The following is an 18,555-nucleotide window of genomic DNA, read 5'->3' as shown; positions in this document are numbered from 1 at the left end:
GTCCCTTCCAACCTTACTGATTCTATGATTCTATGATTCTAGATCCCAGCCCATGGTTTTTGATTGAAGATGGTATGAAAAACTCCCCAAGTTCCCTCCTCTGTGCTTGCTCAGTGCCCACTGCCTCTTCTGGGATTGTAGAGCTCTCACTAGCCTGGACATTCATTGGTTTTGCCCTCTACCTTTGGGTAACTCCACTTGACTTTGTGAAGCTCCCTTCACCTCGAGGCACATGGTGCCCTTGGAGGTGCCCTGTGCTCTCCTGGGGGCTCCAAACTCCCTTTGAGAAGGACAGGCATCAGTCTCCAGCCCTGTCATATGGGAGATGCTGCTTGACCATTCACCACCTGCACGAGCAATGGGCCCCCACAAGTCAGAATTGAATCCAGCCCTCATTCCCTAACACATCACCGATGTGCCCATTGGCTTGAGCCCAAGCAGCACCTGGAGAAACAAGTCTTTCAGTGTGAAAGTCCTTGAGACATTCTTGGCTCCAGTGTTAAAAGAAGAACCCAACCTTCAAGCACTGCACTGCACTGCCTTTTATTAGAGAGAGGCCAGCTGTGACACAGGGACAGACACATTCACAGGAGGCCTCTGGGTCAGACAGACTGAGGTCATGCCTTTGGAGAAGTGGGATAAATTCAGACACTCCTATACAAACATGTCTATCACAGGGAGAATGCCCAGAGCACAACAGTTGTCTGAGACAAATGAGAAACCACTTGTGAGGAGGCATGGGCAGCTTATTGCTGCTGACCTAGGATGCGCTGAATCAGTTTCCTCAGGACATCTTTGAGCTCCTTGTTCCTCATGCTGTAAATGAGGGGATTCAGTGTTGGAGGCAGCACCGAGTACAGAACAGCCACCACCAGATCCAGAGCTGGGGATGAGAGGGAGGGGGGCTTCAGGTAGGCAAAAATGCCAGTGCTGACAAACAGGGAGACCACGGTCAGATGAGGGAGGCACATGGAACAGGCTTTGTGCCGGCCCTGCTCAGAGGGGATCCTCAGCACAGCAGTGAAGATCTGCACGTAGGTCAGCACAATGCAAACAAAACACCCAAAGAATAAAAAACCACTAACCATAAGAAGCCAAATTTCCCTGAAGTAGGCATCTGAGCAGGAGAGCTTGAGGATCTGGGGAATCTCACAGAAGAACTGGTCCACTGTGTTGCCTTGGCAGAGGGATATGGAGAATGTGTTGGCAGTGTGCAGGAGAGCATGGAGAAAACCACTGGCCCAGGCAGCTGCTGCCATTTTGGCACAGGCTCTGCTGTCCATGAGTGTGCTATAGTGTAGGGGTGTGCAGATGGCAATGTAGTGCTCATAAGCCATGACTATGAGAAGACAATACTCTCCTCCTAACAAGAAGAGAAATAGAAACATTTGTGCAACACATCCTGAGTAGGAAATGGCCCTGGTGTCCCACAGGGAATTCGCCATGGATTTGGGGACAGTGGTGGAGATGGTGCCAAGGTCGAGGAGGGAGAGGTTCAGCAGGAAGAAGTATATGGGGGTGTGGAGGGGTGGTCACAGGCTACAGCTGTGATGATGAATCCGTTGCCCAGGAGGGCAGCCAGGTAGATGCCCAGGAAGAGCGAGAAGTGCAAGAGCTGCAGGTCCTTTGTGTCTGCAAATGCCAGGAGGAGGAACTCACTGAGGGAGCTGCTGTTGGACATTTGCTCTGTCTCGGTTCAGGGCACTGTCCAAGGAGGAAAAGGCATTGACAAGTTAGAACACGCTTTTCTGAGCAAAACCCTCTCCATTCTTCAAAGCATCCCCACATTACCTCTCTCTTTTACCTTGTTCAGCTCCTTTCCTGGCCCACAGCTTGTGCTGAGGGTGCCCAGCAACGCAGGGGCCTCTGACCATGAGCTCCAGAAGAATCAGCCACTGAGATTTGTAAATGGAGGTGTCAGACTTCCCCGTGTATTTGGTGGAGATACCTGGGAATAGATGCCCTGAGCTGAGGAAAGGGGATTTGGTCTGGCGACCCAGGGAGAATATTCTCTTTTTATCCTTACGAGAGAAAAACTTAGCACTCATGGTAGCTGTGCCTGAAAGAGAATGTCCTTATGAGGGTTTCATCTCTCCAGGCTTTACCCTCTTGAACTGGGTGTCTGTATCTGGATCAATCACACCAGCTCCCACCCTGCCAAGGGAGGGAAACAGTGCAGTGAAGGCAGGGGTTGACCCAGTCCTTCTTAAGCATGTCTTTCCAACTGAGAAGGACCCTGCCCTCCCATCACTGTACTAACTGCAATGTTTCTCCAGGCAGCGTAGTGGGAGTGTGATGTTGTTGCCTCAGCTGCAGCTGAACCCCCTCCTTAGCCCCAGTGAGCAGGAGAGCAAAACCAGACCAGTACAGAGAGGTGAGGAAACAAGGAGTAGTTGCTCTATCACTCCTGCCACAGGAAAAAGCAAAGAGTAAGGGAGAGACGGGCACTCAGGAAAGACTTCCCCTCACCCAGCTGTGCACACCACCTCCCAGGTGGCAACATCGCAGGACAGTGGCTCTCAGCCCTTTTGTCACACAGTGGGAAATGGGCATGTTGCAATAAGAGATGCCTCTCTCCTCGGCTGGAGCTCAGGCTGCGAAGAGGACTGTCATGCCCTAGACCCCCTGGCTGTGAGGGCGGACGTCTACTAGGTGGGAGAGGAGACCCAGCAGTGCTTGCTTAGAGATTGAATTGAAGAGGATGACAGGGAGGTCTCCAAATTACCCCTCCCCCCCCCCCCAGAGCATTTTTTGTTCTAGTTTCCTGTCCTTCACTGAGCATATCTTCACTGCTCGGAGCTTTTCCTCCTGGGAGCTGTTTCTCTCTGCCCTATTTCTTCCCTGTGAGCACTCTGCAAACAGGAAAATGAAAGCACAGACTCAGGAGAGTCCCCAGTCTTTAAGGTAACCTCTGTTACCCTCACAGGCAGCACAGTCACTGCCCCAGGCACACAGCACCACGGGGCACAGGGACACTGCTCTGAACTACAGCGCTGGGCAGACATGGGTGCATTCCCTGGCTTTACTCCCTTGCAGCGTTCTGTGATGCCCTGTCCCTCTGACCACATAGCAATGAATCCCTGCTCTAAAGCACCACCTGCTACAAACAGGAGGAGCTGAGAGAGCCACCCTGAGAGACCCTTTCAGCTATGGAAGGTGCCAGCTGCAGAAGAACCTACCAGGAACCACAGCAGCATTGCCCTGCAGCCAGAGACTTACTGTGTCGGGAGCTGTGAAGGTTTATCCCTGCAGGGAGCTCTCAGTCATCCTCCCACTCCCAATTGTCTTTAACTTCTCAGTTAAAGAGAGAGGGAAAGAACTTGGCTCTGAGCCTTGCTGCTCTTTTAAGAGGAGCTGCTCCTGGACAGAGCTGTCTCTCTGCTGCACCTGACAGATTGCCATGGACAACCATGGTTACAGGAGCCAAGTGCAGCTCAGAGGCAGAGTCCCAGCTGAAAGCATGACTGTCTCTGTCCCCTGTGCACACTCAAGATGTCCTCAGAACTCCAGGATTGACAGCTCCTGAAAGGCAGCAAGGTCACATTAAAGGTCCACTGAAGCAGACTAAAATAATCAACGGTCCTTCCTGAAAGAGCGGAGAGAGACTGAGTCCAGCCTTGCAGTTAGTCTCATCAGAGGATGGTTATCTAAGAGAGGTGGAAACGTCCCACTCTAGAAGGCCCTGCTCCCATCTCCTAGGAAGACAGGACACCTAGACACAGGGAGAAGAAGGGAGTTCATTTACCTGTGCTTCAGGGACCTGTTTAGAGGAGTTCATCAATACATATAATGCCCACTGAGAAGCCCCTGGGGTGCAGTGGCATTCAGTTCCTTCCTGTGCACCCACAAACTCATAGGATGTGGGATTCCCTTTGCCCACATTTGGGGGTAAACAAAATGAGTGTCTGCATGGAAGCTCCTTCTCAAAGCTCCCATTGGAATCAAAGGTGAAATAGGGTGGGAGAAAGTTGTTCACGCACAAACACCTGGTGGCACTGGAAGAGACAGAGGTCATCCAGGACATGTGCCGGTGTCTGTCTGCCTGCTCTGACAGAGTAACTATGAGACACAAATCCTTCCAGAGCACGAGCTGGGGGCCAAGTGGAGAATCTCCTTGGCCATCTGCAATGACACTTGCTACCGACAACTGCAAGAGCTCCACTCACTCCAAAGCCAGGACACATACAGATCCCAACACTGCAAACAGCTCCTGTGATTCAGTGCTCACACTTGATTTAATGCAATGACAAGAGGCCTTCAGGGCCATGCCAGGTGCATGGGGTGTGCAGCACAACCACCACGTTTCCAGCAGGTCCAGCACAGGACCTCCAGGAACTCCACGCCTTTCTGGAGTGGTTGCTGCCAAACACTCCAGGGCATCTTGGATTTCCTGTGTATCCCCAGAGAGTGGGTTCCCATCACTGTCTTCACACAAAGTCTATCCCATTTACAGCCAAGCATGCTGCAAAGATGGACAGCATATCACACCAAGTTCTCCACATATTTGCCTACACTCTCAAAGCCCAGTTGTTCTCCTGTCTCCAAACTTTTTCTGATTCCCACAGACATGAACAGGGATTGTGTTAATGATGCAGCCACAGTGTGACTGCATTGCAGGCTGTTCAGGTCAAGGGACTTTCTCAGTGGCACCTTCTCCTTCCTGGAGATCTGGTCACTTCTGTCACAGACCCCAAGATACTGCAGAGTCACCTTGGGTACAAAACACCTCTTCTGCCACAACTGTATGGCCCAGTTCTGTTTCTCTCAGGCCTTGGGTACTATAGCGTTTACTCTCTTGGTGGAAGCCTCATGTCAGCATTACATCCTCAGTTGCCATCTACACCAGCATGTCTCTGCTCTGAAGCGGGGCCTTTGCATACACAGTGTCCTTGGCTCTGGGACCACATTTCACAGCGACAAGTCTGTGCTCAGCCCTGGTGCCACAGCTGAGGTTCCACATCCCAAATATACACAAATGCACAAAGCCTGGCACGCAAACAGCAGGAAGTAGAGATGCACAACCTGTGACAGAACTGCTACATTCTGAAGCACCCTGAGGAAGCCTATGGATCACAGAGCCTAATTCTCATGGGGGGACTTTAATCTCCCTGACTTTCACTGGGACAACAATGCAGCAAGGTTCAAACTATCCAGGGGGATTCTGGTGGGTGTGGAGGACCACGTCCTACCACAGCTAAGCCAGATATACCAACAAAGGTGCCATTTTCCTTAACTTGTAACCTGTCAATGGGGAAGAACTGATCAGGGATGTGATATTCAGTGTCAGGCTTGTAAAGAGGAGAAGCAGACTCCAGACTCTGGCGGTCAGGAGAGCAGACTTGGGCCTACTAGGGGGGCTGGTAGAGGGGTCCCATGGGAGGCACCTCTGAAGGGTCAGGAATGCTTGATAGTTGAGTCAGGAATTCTTTGCAAGAACACAAGTCTATGGCATTGGACAGGCTGCAGCTGAGAATGCTGAGAGAGCTGGCAGCTCTCTTGCAAGGCCACTCTCTACCATCTTGGAAAGGTGTGGAGACTCGAGGAAGCCCCAATGTCTGGAGAAAGGCAAAGTGGCATCTATCTTCCACAAAGGTCACAGGGACAAACTCGGGAATTATAGGCTGTTCAGACTCACTTTGATCAGGCGAGTGTCATGGAGTGAGTCTTCTCTGATCACAGTTCTGGGCCCATAAAGGAGAAGAAGGTGACTGGGAACATTCCATATAGGTTTACCAAGGGTAAATCATGCCTCCCCAACTGCATGGCCTTCTAGGTTAAAAGAACTGTATTGGTCAACCATCAGAGAGCAGTGAACATCAGTTAACTCGAGCTTAGGAAGGCTTGCAACAGTTTCTCCCACAGAAGACTTGCACACCGATTAGGTCTTCATGGTCTGAATGCGTAGATAACCAAATGGCCACATAATTGGATGATGAGGCTCAGAAGATACTCGTGAAAGGACGGTACTCTTCCTGAAGAGTTCAAGAGTAATGGAGTAACACAGGCTCCTTCCTGGAACCTGTCCTGTTTTAAACCTTCATGAATGACCCGGAGAGGGTAACTTTCAGCACGCTTGTAGATGACCCCAACCTGAGTGGGGAGCAGTCTTAGGCTTGAGGGCTGCCACTGAGAGGGCCCTAGATTGGCAGGAGGAAAGCCAGGTTAGGAATCTCATGAAATCCAGCAAGGACAAGGGCTATGTCCCTGCACTTGGGACAGAAGAAAATCCTGCAGAGATACAGGCTGGGGACCAAGTGTCCATGGAGTAGCTCTGCAGAAAAGGACCTGCGGATTTGGGCAGACTGAAGGCAAAGTATGAGACAGGTGTGTGCCCAGGCAGCAGAGAAGGCCAACAGCAGCCTGGGCTGTATGAATAGGAGCATGGCCAGGAGGTCAAGGGATGTGATTATTTCCTTCTCCTTGGAACCTTCTAGACAGAATGTGCAACATTGCATCCAATTTTGGGCTCCCCAGAACAAGGACCTCCCTGTACAAGGAGGTCATCAAGAAGGTAAAGATAGGTTCTGCATAACAGTGTGTGGCAGGATAAAGAGAGACAACGGCTGTAAGTTGAAGCCAGAGAGAAACAGGCTGAAGAGAAGCAGAAAACCTCTCTGCTGAGAGGATGTTCAAGCACCTGAATGCATTGCCCATCTTGTTATCTTGCTGGAGGCACCATAGGTCAGGGGGAGCCATCAACAGACACATATTAACAGTGCCACAGGACAGCCTCAGTCTGTGGGGAACTTGAGAAATGGAAGGATTCAGCCAGCAGAAACCTCATCAAGTCTTACAAAGAGAAGCGGCAAGTGCTGCACCTAGGAAAAACCAAAAACCCTGTGCATCAGGATAGTTTGGGACCTGACCAACCCAGGAGTGGTTTCATCCAGGAGAAGGCCTGAGTGTTACGAGGGATGCCCTAGGAGCCATTGGTGCATGCTCCTTCCCTCAGAATAAGGCCAAAAGCCTACGGGGCTGCATTAGGACGAGCATGGCCACCCAGACAAGGGGAGTTATTATCCTCCTCAACTCAGCACGAGTGTGACCCATTTGGGGTTTTCAGAAGCAGTTCTTGGTAGTGGGAAGCAGCATGGAAGGGGAAAGAGCTACAAAACTATAGCTTGAGAAGTCCAGACTGGACAGTAGGCTGAAGAAATATCACTCCAGGGTAGTGCTGTGGTGCAAAAGGTCACCAGAAGTCTGTGATCAGCCGATGGTTGTGCGTTTCCAAGAACAGCCAGTGAGGACAGAGAGATATCAGTAAGGGAGGGGAGAATCTGGAGAGAAATCAAAGTGGAGAAGCAGGTTGGGAGTCTACAGTCTCCAGGGACACAGGCACAGGAGTGGGACAGCACAGAATGGCCTGAGTTGGAAATGGCCAAGGGCCCTGGCAAGGCTGAAGGGCCCTGACAGAACTGACGTCTGTGTCTCCTTGGCTATGGCTGTTCTCTCTGACACTGAGCCCCACCAGGAGACACCGGGGCCTTGTTGCCTCCTGGCAGCCCAGGGAGCCCAGGAGGAATCATGTGGTTGTCCTGCACTTGGTACTGCACACCCCCACCTGCACGCTGCCCCAGAAAAAGGCATGGGCAATGGGAAAGGGAAAGGATCTCGCTTCCTAGGGATTTGGTGTCCGGTAACTGTGCTTGGGCATTTTGATTGATAAAACACATCAAGGGTTGGCAATCAGAGCTGTCTGCACATTTCCTTTGCCTGCCTGTAATCCGTGAGTACAATTTTCTGCTATAATTAGCCCCCAGGGAGTCTTTGTGGATAACAGTCCTCAGTGGGACCCATTAACACTTGATAAAACTTGGGCTTTGCTTCTGACTTCTACTGCTGGAATATTTCTTCAGGTTCCTCTCAGGAGCTGAGTTCCATCAACTCAGCACCACATGTACTGTGGGGCTCATTAAAATGAAAAAAGCCCTGACGAACCATGCCCCTCACTGTAATTTTCTTCAGATCCTGTAGTCTAATTGGAGAGGTGTCAAGAGTGCAGCTGAAAGATGGAGACTTCAATAATACACAAGAATTCCTACTTTTGAGGGTTTCTTTTAGGATTATTATTTTGGAGCTTTCAGAAGAAGTGACAGCAACAGTCTCCTGTTGAGATCCATCCAGAGTGTCTCCTAGGGAAGTCAGGACATCTAGGAAAAGCAGTGTCCTGGAGGTCAGACCCTGGGAGGACAATCTTTCTCCCCATGTCCCCAACATAGCCAGTGCTCTCCTCAGCCACCTGGGACTGACATCACTCTTGGTAAAAGCTAACCTTATTCCACTCAAGTCTGCAACTGAGTGTTACAGCTCATAGGTCCCAATTCCCTCCTGCTTTACCTAGAGAACTAGCTGTAAATCATCAAGCAAGGACTTTTTTTTTTATTGCAAGAACATAAAAAGAAAATAAAAAGACAGAAACAAAATATGATAGAGTTTCATTAAAATAATTACAGTTCTCAACACTATACTAAGTTACCTTCAATGAGGTTCACTTTCCAAAGGAGATAGCCTCTCTAGAAATCTTTCGGACAGATAGGAAACTGTAGATAGAAACAGAATTAAAGACTTGGCTAAATGGACAGATTTTGGAAGATGGAATAAGCCTTAAACTCCCTGAAGGGCAAATCAGCAGCTCAGTATCTTTATGAATCAAGAGTAAGAGGAGGAAAAATGGAAAAAAGGGAAACTTAAAATGTCCAGCTAGGGTGCTGTAAAGGTGATGACAGAAAATGTCAATTTAATTGGAGCATGTGGAAAAAGAAGAGAGAGTAACACAGCTCCTACAGGACCCAGGCCATGCTATGGGCTGTGCTGCTCTTGGGCCTCTAGGAACAGGCTGTGTTTCTGCACAAACGTCTGGAAAAGCCTTGATGTGAGGCCCTAGAGAAAAGAGATTTTTCCTGGTTACTCTGAGCCACTCCTGCAGAACTCAAGGCACATGGAGGGAAACCCCTCGCACCCACACAAAACCCACTGCTCTCCCCACACACCTTCCTGGACCCTCACAGCAGCAGCAGGAGAGGATACAGGCGCATGGCCATGTCCTAGACTAGCCTCCACCAGGCCTTCAGCTACACAACATGAAACATCTTCAAGTGAGCTCTCTAAAGCAACACTTCTCATGCCCCAGGTGCCTAGAGAAGTCTTTGAGTAGACATACAATAGACAAGGTAAAGAGCTAAGGGTGCAGGGCTGGGGCTCACAGCATCAGCTAGGCAGTGCCAAGGGCTCAACAAGCAACCCAAAGAAGTAAAGGAGTCCCTCCATTTGCAGTGACTTGGAAGCCCCATCTCTGACAGTATTCAAGGGGGATGGAGCCTCCCTTCCACAGGAGTCACACCAGGCAGTGCAAAACTAGTACAATCAGGATGGCTGGGTGTAGGGACATTCTCAAACTCCAGCAGCTGCAGAGCTGGGAGCTGGTCATTGCACAAACACCTCAATGAGCCAAAAGGCAGGTCTGGAGGCACAGCACTGCCTTTCGGGCTCTGCACCACAGCCTGGACAGCAGCACTGCACTCAGAAGCCCAGGGTCAAAAATGTGGGGGATTCAGGGAGCCAGGGCTGCACAGTCTCCCAAGATAGGCAGGGTGCTGGGGTTATGCAGGGTGTCAGGGGCTGTACCCAGGGAGAAGCACTGCCCCAAGGTGACATGGAAAAGCCCAAGGACCAACAGAGCTCCAGAGATGAGAACTGCTTTCCCCAGGCTCAGCCAGATGGAAAGCTGGACAAAATTCATGGAAAAGGGGAACACTTCTTCATATTTACTACCTGGTCTGCCCCATGGCCTTGGAGACTGGCAAGGACCAGCATCCCAGGCAAAGTCCTCTGGATGGTGTGTATTAAGGGCACATTTGCTCTTTTGTGGCATCTCATCTCCATCTCAAGCACTGCAGACCAGGAAATCTTGCTGAGAATTTTTTTTTAATCTGTTTTGGTGCTTCAGGGAGGAAGACTACATCCTGTCCTATGCTGCTCTGCATCCTACTTCTACAAAGAGAGTGACCCACAGTAGCTATCAGTTTTGAAGCTCACCAAAGCAACCCACAGGGGAAAGCAGTTATGAAGCTCACTAAAAGCATCTCAGTGCCTGGTCACACTTTGTGCTGTCATGTGGATGTCATATGACTCTGATCCTGTCTTTGAAGGATGTCAACCTCCAATCCAAACCCCAAAGCCCCAGCTTCCTGCAGAGGTCTGCCCAGTGCAGAGACCTGTCAGTGCAGGGGCACAGACATGACCTCTCTAGTGCCTCATTTTAAATATTTCACAGCCTTTGGAACCATCTGCAGATGTTCCTGAGGGGGTTATTAGAAATATTTGGAACTTAACTGGGGTGGGGAGAGGTGACTACTTTCCAGGAAGTGAGGGGAAATCTCTGTGTGCTCTCCCTCGATGTGCCGTCTCCATGGGAATGACCTACTGAGCTCCACATGACAATAGCTGAGGTCACAGTGGGATGTGACACATCACAAGAAGGTCTCCCTGGTGACATGGTGATGTCCTCACTTCCCTGCAAGGCCCAGGCACTGCTGGGCACTGCTCTCACCCTCCCCACTGCTGCCCTTCAGAGCTGCTTCATGGCAAGCAGCAGGGACAGGAGGCAGCGGGAACATGTTAGGACTGCTCGCTAACGGGCAGAGGAGCAGGGACACGTTGGAGAGGAGTTTTGGGTGACCGGACAGGAAGAGCATCCTTCCTCCCTGCATCGAGAGGTGAGCTGAGGGCAAGGGAGCAAGGCAGACGGAGACCTCCTGCACTGACACTATGAGCTTGGACTCCAGCTGTTTATTCCCAAGTCTCCTATGCTCTGCACCAAGGGTAAGGGCTGCAGGGGCTCCTTCCTGACATGTTGCACAGAAACTGTTAACTGCAAAAATGGCTGTGGGCCCTGATCTGTGGGGTGACTGCGCAGTGAGGGAGCTGCCACAAGAGCCCTGCCTGAGGGTGCTGCCTGGTTCAGGGCAGAATGTGGCAGCCAGGACTGCTGGGTCCTGGGAATGGGGCTGCCCTGAGCCCCAAGGCTCCTGAGCTCCTGGGGCTCCTCCCCAGTCACTCCGGAGTGACCCCCCTGGGGCCCAGCCCAGCCCCGCAGAGAGCAGCCCCTGCCTGGCCATGGCCCAGCCCTGATGGTCCCAGCACAAGCGCTGTCAAGCCCCAGGGCTGCTGTGCGGAGGGGGCCGGGGCAGAAGGGGCGAGAGGACACAGCCCTGCCCTGCCCTGGGGGCAGCAGCACGCTGCCCGTGGCCTCCAGCACCCCGGCCATGACCAGGGCCACCACGCAGGCACCAGGGCTGGCACCAGCACAGGCCCCAGGGATGCCCCCCATGCCCGGCACGGCCTCTGGGCGCAGGGCAGCAAGGAGCCCCATGGGGCCCCTGCGGCAGAGCCCAGCCCTGCGGGGCAGCAGCCGGGCCCCAGGGCCCCGCACTGCCTGAGCACCCGGCACCGGCCTCCCCGAGGCCCCACCGCGCCCCGTGCTGCCGCCCACAAGATGGCGCCGTCCCATGGCAGGAGGGGAGGGGAGGGGCGGGGCTGCCACGGGGGTCACATGGGGGGGTGGGGCGCAGCGTTGCCATGGCAGTGCCCTGGGGCTGCAAGGGAAGGGGGCAGGGCTGGGCCTGACTGACGGCTCTGCCAGCCAATCGGAGCGCAGCCTATGGCTCTGCCCTGCGGAAGGAGCCAGGCGCCTGCGCTATGGGGCGGCTTCTCCCTCTGCCTGGGCCGTGAAGCCCTGCTGCCTTCAGCCCCGTGGTCGCTGCTCCCGTGCGATGTTCCTGTCAGGAAATGCTCCGCAGAATCACTTGCAGGCCTTTCCCCAGCTCCTGTGTCAGGCACGCGGCTGTGGTGGTGACTGTGATCTCTTCCTGAGTCCCTGATGGGCCAGCATCAGCCTCATGGCTGTAAGCGCAGACCTGGAGTCTGACTTGGGGCTTCTTCCTCAGGACAGACTTGCACCCCTGCACCAGTCTCTGAGGGAGTCCAGGTAGAATTTTTATGCTGCTAAATGGATTAAGAGAAGGTGCGAGCAGTGACATTGGTAATGTCTGATTTCCAGTGCCTGTGTGCTGCAGAAAATTCTGCCCCATCAAAACATGAGGGGGCTGCTGAGCTTTTTCTCCAAGATGTGGATGATATCTCTGAGGGTTGACGTGTCCTGAGGGTCCCCTAGCTGCAGCCATGGCTGGTTGTGTGCACTGTGTATCCCTGATGTATAGCTGCATGTTGGGTGTCAACCCTCTGTGAGGTGAGGAGCGGGCATGTGGTGTGTCAGAGTGGTGGGGTACCTTGTGGTGGGCACAGATGATACCCCAGTGTCCTGGTGCTGATCAGAGGAGGAGGTGTCTGGAGAGAGCAGTGCTCTTTGTGAGGAGTTCCTTAGGCTGAGGGGATGAGGATCACTGTGTGGTGAGGAGGTGGCTTGGCTTGCAGCAGCCAGGTACCTTGATGGTGTGAGGCAGGGATGCTGGCAGCCTGCTGCCTTCTCAGCGATGAGGTTCAGGCCTTGTGTTTCCTCAGCTCTTGCCAGAATGTGCAGGCAGGATGCTGCCTAAAGGGCAGGGAGTGTTTCTGCTTACTCTGAAGTGTGAACCAAGACTGCTTTTTCCCTTTCTGCTCGCTTGCTTTTCTTCATGAGAGCTTTCCCCTGCAGCAGTGCTTGCTGAGGGAGGAAAGGGCCATGTGTGTTGCTCATTGCTGGCTGGGCGTTAGTGTGCTGGAAGCTCCTTGGAGGAGTGAAAGCTTTGCAGAGAGAGGGTCTTTGTATGCGGGTAAGTGTGTTCCTAGGAGATGAATTGGAAGGTGCTGCTCCCTTGCTGTGCCAGATCTCCCTAGACAAGGAGTCCCTTTGAGTAGGCAAGCCAAGCAAGAGTGCCCTGTGAGGACTGCACCTCTCCTCCTCCCAGCTGCAGTCTCTGAATTCTCCCATCATCCTGCTGTCTGTGCTACAGCAGGGACACAAGAGAGCAGCCCATGTGCAGGCAGCAATGTACTAGGTGTGGTGTTGTTAGGTGCTGACAGTGCTGACATGGGCAAGGCGCTGTGTTTTCTCCTGAGCCTTGGATGGGTGTGAGGAGCCCCACTTAGCTCTAGATGCATTGCTGCAAGTAGCTGGAGCCAAGGGAGTGGTGGTGAGCACAGCTGTCGTCCAAGGAAGCTGCCATCTTTTGGGCAGGCATTGAGGACCTTGTGTGCTTGAAGCCCTTGACACTTGGTGTTTTCTACCTGAGCACTTTTAGAGTTGCCCCTCCTTTTTTGAGAAAGAGTCCTAGAGCTTTTGCAGTGTGACCACTCTTGTTTTTGATCTCATCCCTGCTGAGGCCTGAGGGGATAGTCTCCCTGCAGTGCTGAGAAGTCAGGGTGCCCATGAGGGGAGCCCTGAGGGTCAAATACTTTGTAAGAGAGGAAAGAGAAATGGTCCTTCCTCCAGCCTGCCCCCTCGTGCCGGTTTAGAGGACAGTGTCTTGCACCAAAAATGGGTAAAAACGAGCTTGGCTCTCCCACACCTTCTGTGAGGCATGTCGGGAGGCAGTGTGTCACAGTGCAGTGGGTACCCTGTAGTGGGGGTGGAGACCCCAGTGTGTTGGTGCTGTGTGCAGGAGGAGGTGTCTGGAGGGAGCAGTGCTATGGGAGCCCTGCCAGGCTGGGAGAAGGGAGCACTGTAAGGGAAGGACTTGAGTTCACTCCCAGGGCTCAGCGTGCCATCACAGTGTCCTTCTTGGGGATGTGATGTGGGGATTGTTGGTGACCGTGTTCCCTCCTTTGAGCATCCCCGTATGACCCAGAGATGCTCACTGTTTGCTGATACCTTAATGACTTTCTGTTGAATCTGGACACTCATTGCATCTTCCCATCGCAGGCCCTAAGCCATTCGAGTCCTTCAGAGAGATGGGGAGTTACTCAAATGAGTCAGAGCCATTTCTCCTCTTTGGGCCTGCCCAGACCATTACAGATAGTGGTGTGCCACCTCAGAGGAAGTCAGGCCTCTTGGGGTGATGGGTGGCTTTGAGGTGCCTGTCTTTGGTCAGCACTCAAGGTGGGCAGCTCCAAAGTCACTGGTCCCTTGGGAATGCAGTCCTAAAGTAGCAAATGTATTGAGCCTGCAATGGTAGAGGACCTGTGGAGTTGGGGGTCCAGCAGCCTGATCAAGGCATGGCCCAGAGGGTGAGGATGCTCCAGTCCTTGTCCCGTCAAGTTCTGAATATCTCCCAGGATGGAGTCACAATCTCTCTGGGCCTTCTCTTGCCTGGGCTGAACATACCCAGCTCTTCCAGCCTCTCCTCATCTGCCCCATGCTTCAGCCCCTGACCGTTTTGGTGTCCTTGTGCTGGACTTCCTCCTATGTGTCAGTGCCTTTTGGGAACTGGAAAGCTCAGACAAGACCAAGCATCCAAAAAAAGGGTCTTAGTTTTGCCCAAACCAGGAGTCCAGTGTCTCCAAGGGTCCGACTGTCTGTGCTCTGATGATTGTTCGGTTCAATACAGAGGGGAGACATTTGCCCTGGGCTGCTGTGACTATGAAAGGCCAGCAGAACTGATAATAACCCTCCAATTCTTTCTTTCTAGGTTCTTCCACTCATGTAGGCTCCAAGTGCAGTTCTAGTGCCCGCACAGATGGAGGGAGGATGCCAGGGTACGTTACTGTAGCTGTCAACATCTTTGCCAAGATCATGACCCTCTGAAAGCAGCTGCAAGTGAGTGAGGTGAGGCTACGTATGGATGTGAAGGCTCCCCTCAATGCACCTGGCTGCCATGGGTGACAGGTATGAGTTCACCTCCTGGTACCTCTGCTCTCCTTCTGCTTCCTCATGCCACAAAAACTGTTACTACTGGCCTGCTCAGCAAATGCTGTTGTGCCCCCTCCTTTCCTTTGGGCCCTATAAAATGGCCAGTAAGATGAATTAAAGACTCTTCTCATGAAGTGCAGCATGTCTTGAAGGCCTGTGTCTAAGTGCCTGAAAGCCTCCTGTGTGTGAGCTGAGGAAGTCTCGCAGTGCTTGGGCTTCTCACCCTGCAAGGGATGAAGATGTGCCCAGTGCCAGGCAGCACGTGGCACCAAGGCATCAGCCAGTGCCCCGTGAACCCAGGTACAGAGCCAGGTCTCCTGCTCCAGAGGCTGTGCCCCCAGGGCAGCTGGCATTTCAGCAGAGCTCCAGTCTGGGGTGGTCTCCTTGCTTGGGTCTCAGTTCGCAGACTCTGCATCCTTTCTCCCTTCACAGAGCCTCCCTGCCCAACTGATGAAAGGAAAGGGACAGAGGTTGCTTTGTGCTCAGGAGACCTGCAGGACCTCCAAGCATTTCTGAATTGTGTCTGTAACTTCAGCATTACAAAACAAATCCCCTAACCATTGTCCCCAGGTGGAGGTTCATGGCATAGTGGGGTCCAGGGATGAGGCAGCAGTCTGCTGTGCCCACAGGGAGCAGCATCCTTCCCTCTGAAAGCAGCAGCATTGCCCAAGGAGCCAGCTGTGGCCCCGGTCTTGTGCTCAGGTTTTTCCACATGCCTTGTGAGCCCAGAGTGCCTTGGCCACTTTCTGGTGTCACCACAAGAGCTTCTGTGTGTGTCTGGGCTGAGCAGCCAAGGGAAGGCAGTGAGCAGAGCAGTGCCTGGGGAGTGTGCAAGTGGCGAGTGTCCTGCATCCTGAAGGGAAAGACTCTGGGGATTTGTTGTGCCTGTGGCTTTGGTGTGGTGATCCAAAGAGCTGTGCAGACAGGCAGACTCATGGCTGTTTCTGATGGATGACCAGTTGTCTCTAAGTTACTGTTGATTTTTCCTGCCTTGAGGACACACCCTGGGAAACTGCTAGTCCCCTGCTGCTGCATAGACCTGTCTCAGTGGCTCTTGTGTCTGGAGAGAGTTTGTTACTGGCAGTTTTGGGAGCTTCTCTGTCCCCCCTGTCCTGCTCTCTCTGAAGAGAGGGAGAGGAAGCAACAGCCATATGGTTGCAGGTGGGGGAAAGCCTCACTTGTCTCCCATGGGAGCAACCAGTGGGCTGCTCACCTTCCGCACTGGGGAGAAGTGGTGAGAGTCATGAAACCCAAGACACATGATTGTAAGCAGTGGTTCCCAGGAGAGCTGGGAGCACAGATGTCCCACTGTTATTTCTGAAGTACAAATAAAGAGTTTAATACATGCAGTCACATTTGGCCATTCCAGCGTGTCTGAGTTCCCTGAGTACCTCATATGCCAGCAGAAGGTGGCAGGCCATGAAAGCAGCCAGGCCAAACATGGCTTGGATGCTCAGAGTGACTTTTTTTCCCCTGGTGTGCCTGATAGGTCAGTTAAAGGCACATGTATGGTACGTGTGCCTGTAAAGTCACTCGGGACTATGTGACTGACAGGTCAGTAGAAGGCACGTTCCTTGGATGCTGCTTGTGAGGTCACTTTGTTCTCTGGGGTTGATTGACCATCAGCAGGCTCTTGGTTGGTGCAGGTTCCTGTGCTGTCACCTCTGTGTATTCTCCAAATAAACAAGAAACTGATTAATAGCTTCAGTGTGGACTTTGAGGTCCTTTCTGCCTGAGTACCTGATAGGCCAGCAGCAGGCTCATGGGGAGGATGGGTGCTTGTGAGGTCCCTTTATCCTCAGTACCTGATAGGCAAGCTGCAGGCACCTGGCTTGAGTGCTGACTGTGAGGTGACTTCTGCCTCAGCACCTCACAGGCCAGGGAGAGGCACCTACCTGCTGTTTGTGCAGATTGGGAGGTGCTTCTGCCTCAGTCCGTGATAGGCCAGCAGTAGGCACATGGCTTGGAGGCTGAGTGTAAAGTCAATGTAGCCTTGGTATGCACATTGCTGCTGCTGCCACTTGCGAGGTCGATGGTGAGTCAGTAGCTGATAGGACAACTGCAGGGAGACAGTTTCAGGGCTTAATGTGAGGCCCCTTTTCAATCCATACCTGGTAGAGCAGCATCATGGAGATTACTGCTGGGTTGTCTTGGTTACTGCCCTTTTCCTACGTTTGATCCTTCCCTAAACACTCCATAGTAAGTCTTGCACCATCCCAGCATTCCAAAATGACTCTCATACACCCATAGGCAGTAACTCCCATCCTCAGTCTGCAAGGCCATCCTGGGAGGCTCTCCCATTGAGTGTATGTGAGTCTTACACACGGATATGTTGGATCTGCTCTGAACGAATGTTTCTCCTCAGTAATTTGTAATCATTTCTCTGAAAACAGGGTGATTCATGTCCTAGAAATGCTGATTCTTCCTCTTTCTTTCTTAGGGAAGTATGTGGAGTTAGGTCAGATTAAAATGCTATGTGGGTTATGTGTCTAATCCCACCTGACCACGATAAATGTCCTGAGGACATCAACTCCATAGTGCATTTCCTTGCACTGATCATAACTGATAGGGGCCATAGCATCCATAGATCTAACTTACTAAGACCTTTTCAACCTCTGTGTGCCTCCGCTCCTCCCTGCAAAAGGATGTGTCAGACGTTCAAGAGCCAAGATCTAAAACAAATTAAAGTGATGGAAGTGCAAGCCAGGCAGACAATAGCACTATTTAAAAGTTTAAATGACAACAAACATATTGAGCAGCAATTGTGCACTGAGATTAAAGGCATGCTGGAGGATTTTATTGAACACCATCTGAAGGATGCCTAGGGACTCTTCGGGTGCATCCAGGTATCTGGAAGGCGTTTTGGATGCTCTCCAGTGTGCTACCATCACAGTACAGTGATCCTCCAGAGCAGGATGTGAGTGTCACGTCATGCCAAATTGAGTATCTCAGATTGTGGTCTAGGCTCACTTTGTCATCATTAGAGAGACAGCGGAAGAATCTGGAAGATAATCTGTCTTCTTCTGAGGGAGACACAGAAATAAGCCCAGTGAATCAGTCTGGCTCCTTTTTCTGCCAGTGGTCAGCAAGTCAGTTTTGAAAAGATGTTACCTCAGATCCTTGTTCTACCCTGATTCCCTTCCCTAGACATTCCTTAATCAGTTTTACACATTCCTTCAAGCACTTCTCAAATATCCAAAGCCTTCATGTCTTCTTTCCCACTTCTTATCTATTACAAAGTCTAGGTTGGCCCTCTCCAAAGCTATGCTTGTACTTTCTTCATGGCCCATCAGTTAATGACTGGGGAATGTTGGTCTCAGCATCATCTCTGTTACTCCTTGTCTATCATGTTTGTGTCTATGTCGTTTTCCTAAATGCTTTCTCTTTACTTATTATCCCTTTTGCACTGGAAAGGTCTGAGACCGGATAGTCTTCATGAAGCAGATGCTCTCACATTATGCATACCCTTACGTCAGCCAGACAAGCATACTGACCAGCAGCTTGTTGACATGGAACTGCTCTCTTTCTTTGCCCCTCCCTTCCATTTCTCCATTCTTCCTCTTCTTGATTCCCCTGGATCTCCTCTTTTCCCCACTTTTGGCCTTCTTCCTGGACATTCCAGCATAAGCTTTCTACACTCCCCTAATCCTCGTAAAACATGCCAGACCAAATTCTACGCAGTGTGACAGCCTCTCTCCAATATCCCCGGAAGAGTCTCCCCTTTCCCAGGAGACCCCGGATAATTTTGTGCCCTTGTGATCAGTTAATGG

General features: G+C 51.9%; 1 protein-coding gene across 1 annotated transcript; it reads right to left on the bottom strand.

Moving 5' to 3' along the window:
* Positions 1-746: 746 nt before the first annotated feature.
* On the bottom strand, positions 747-18,402 carry LOC134143752 (olfactory receptor 14A16-like). The gene is made up of 3 exons (XM_062582038.1): positions 18,257-18,402; positions 2,106-2,154; positions 747-1,388 (listed from the first exon to the last, which is right to left on the bottom strand). Exons 1-3 carry the CDS (start codon positions 18,400-18,402, stop codon positions 747-749), a joined length of 837 nt encoding a protein of 278 aa, XP_062438022.1.
* Positions 18,403-18,555: the final 153 nt, after the last annotated feature.

Source organism: Rhea pennata, chromosome 8 (assembly GCF_028389875.1).
Source record: "Rhea pennata isolate bPtePen1 chromosome 8, bPtePen1.pri, whole genome shotgun sequence".
Taxonomy (NCBI): domain Eukaryota; kingdom Metazoa; phylum Chordata; class Aves; order Rheiformes; family Rheidae; genus Rhea; species Rhea pennata.
This window is presented reverse-complemented; position numbering and strand designations above follow the sequence as displayed.

What these genes read in the sequence shown, in the direction of transcription:
- LOC134143752 (XM_062582038.1), bottom strand. Translation starts at nt 18,402, where the DNA reads ATGTCCAGGAAGAAGGCCAAAAGTGGGGAAAAGAGGAGATCCAGGGGA. An exon ending in AGTATGCTTGTCTGGCTGAC is followed by an intron (nt 2,155 to 18,256) that starts GTAAGGGTATGC and finishes CTCCCTTGGCAG; the next exon opens with GGTGGGAGCTGGTGTGATTG. An exon ending in CAGACACCCAGTTCAAGAGG is followed by an intron (nt 1,389 to 2,105) that starts GTAAAGCCTGGA and finishes TGTGTTGCACAA; the next exon opens with ATGTTTCTATTTCTCTTCTT.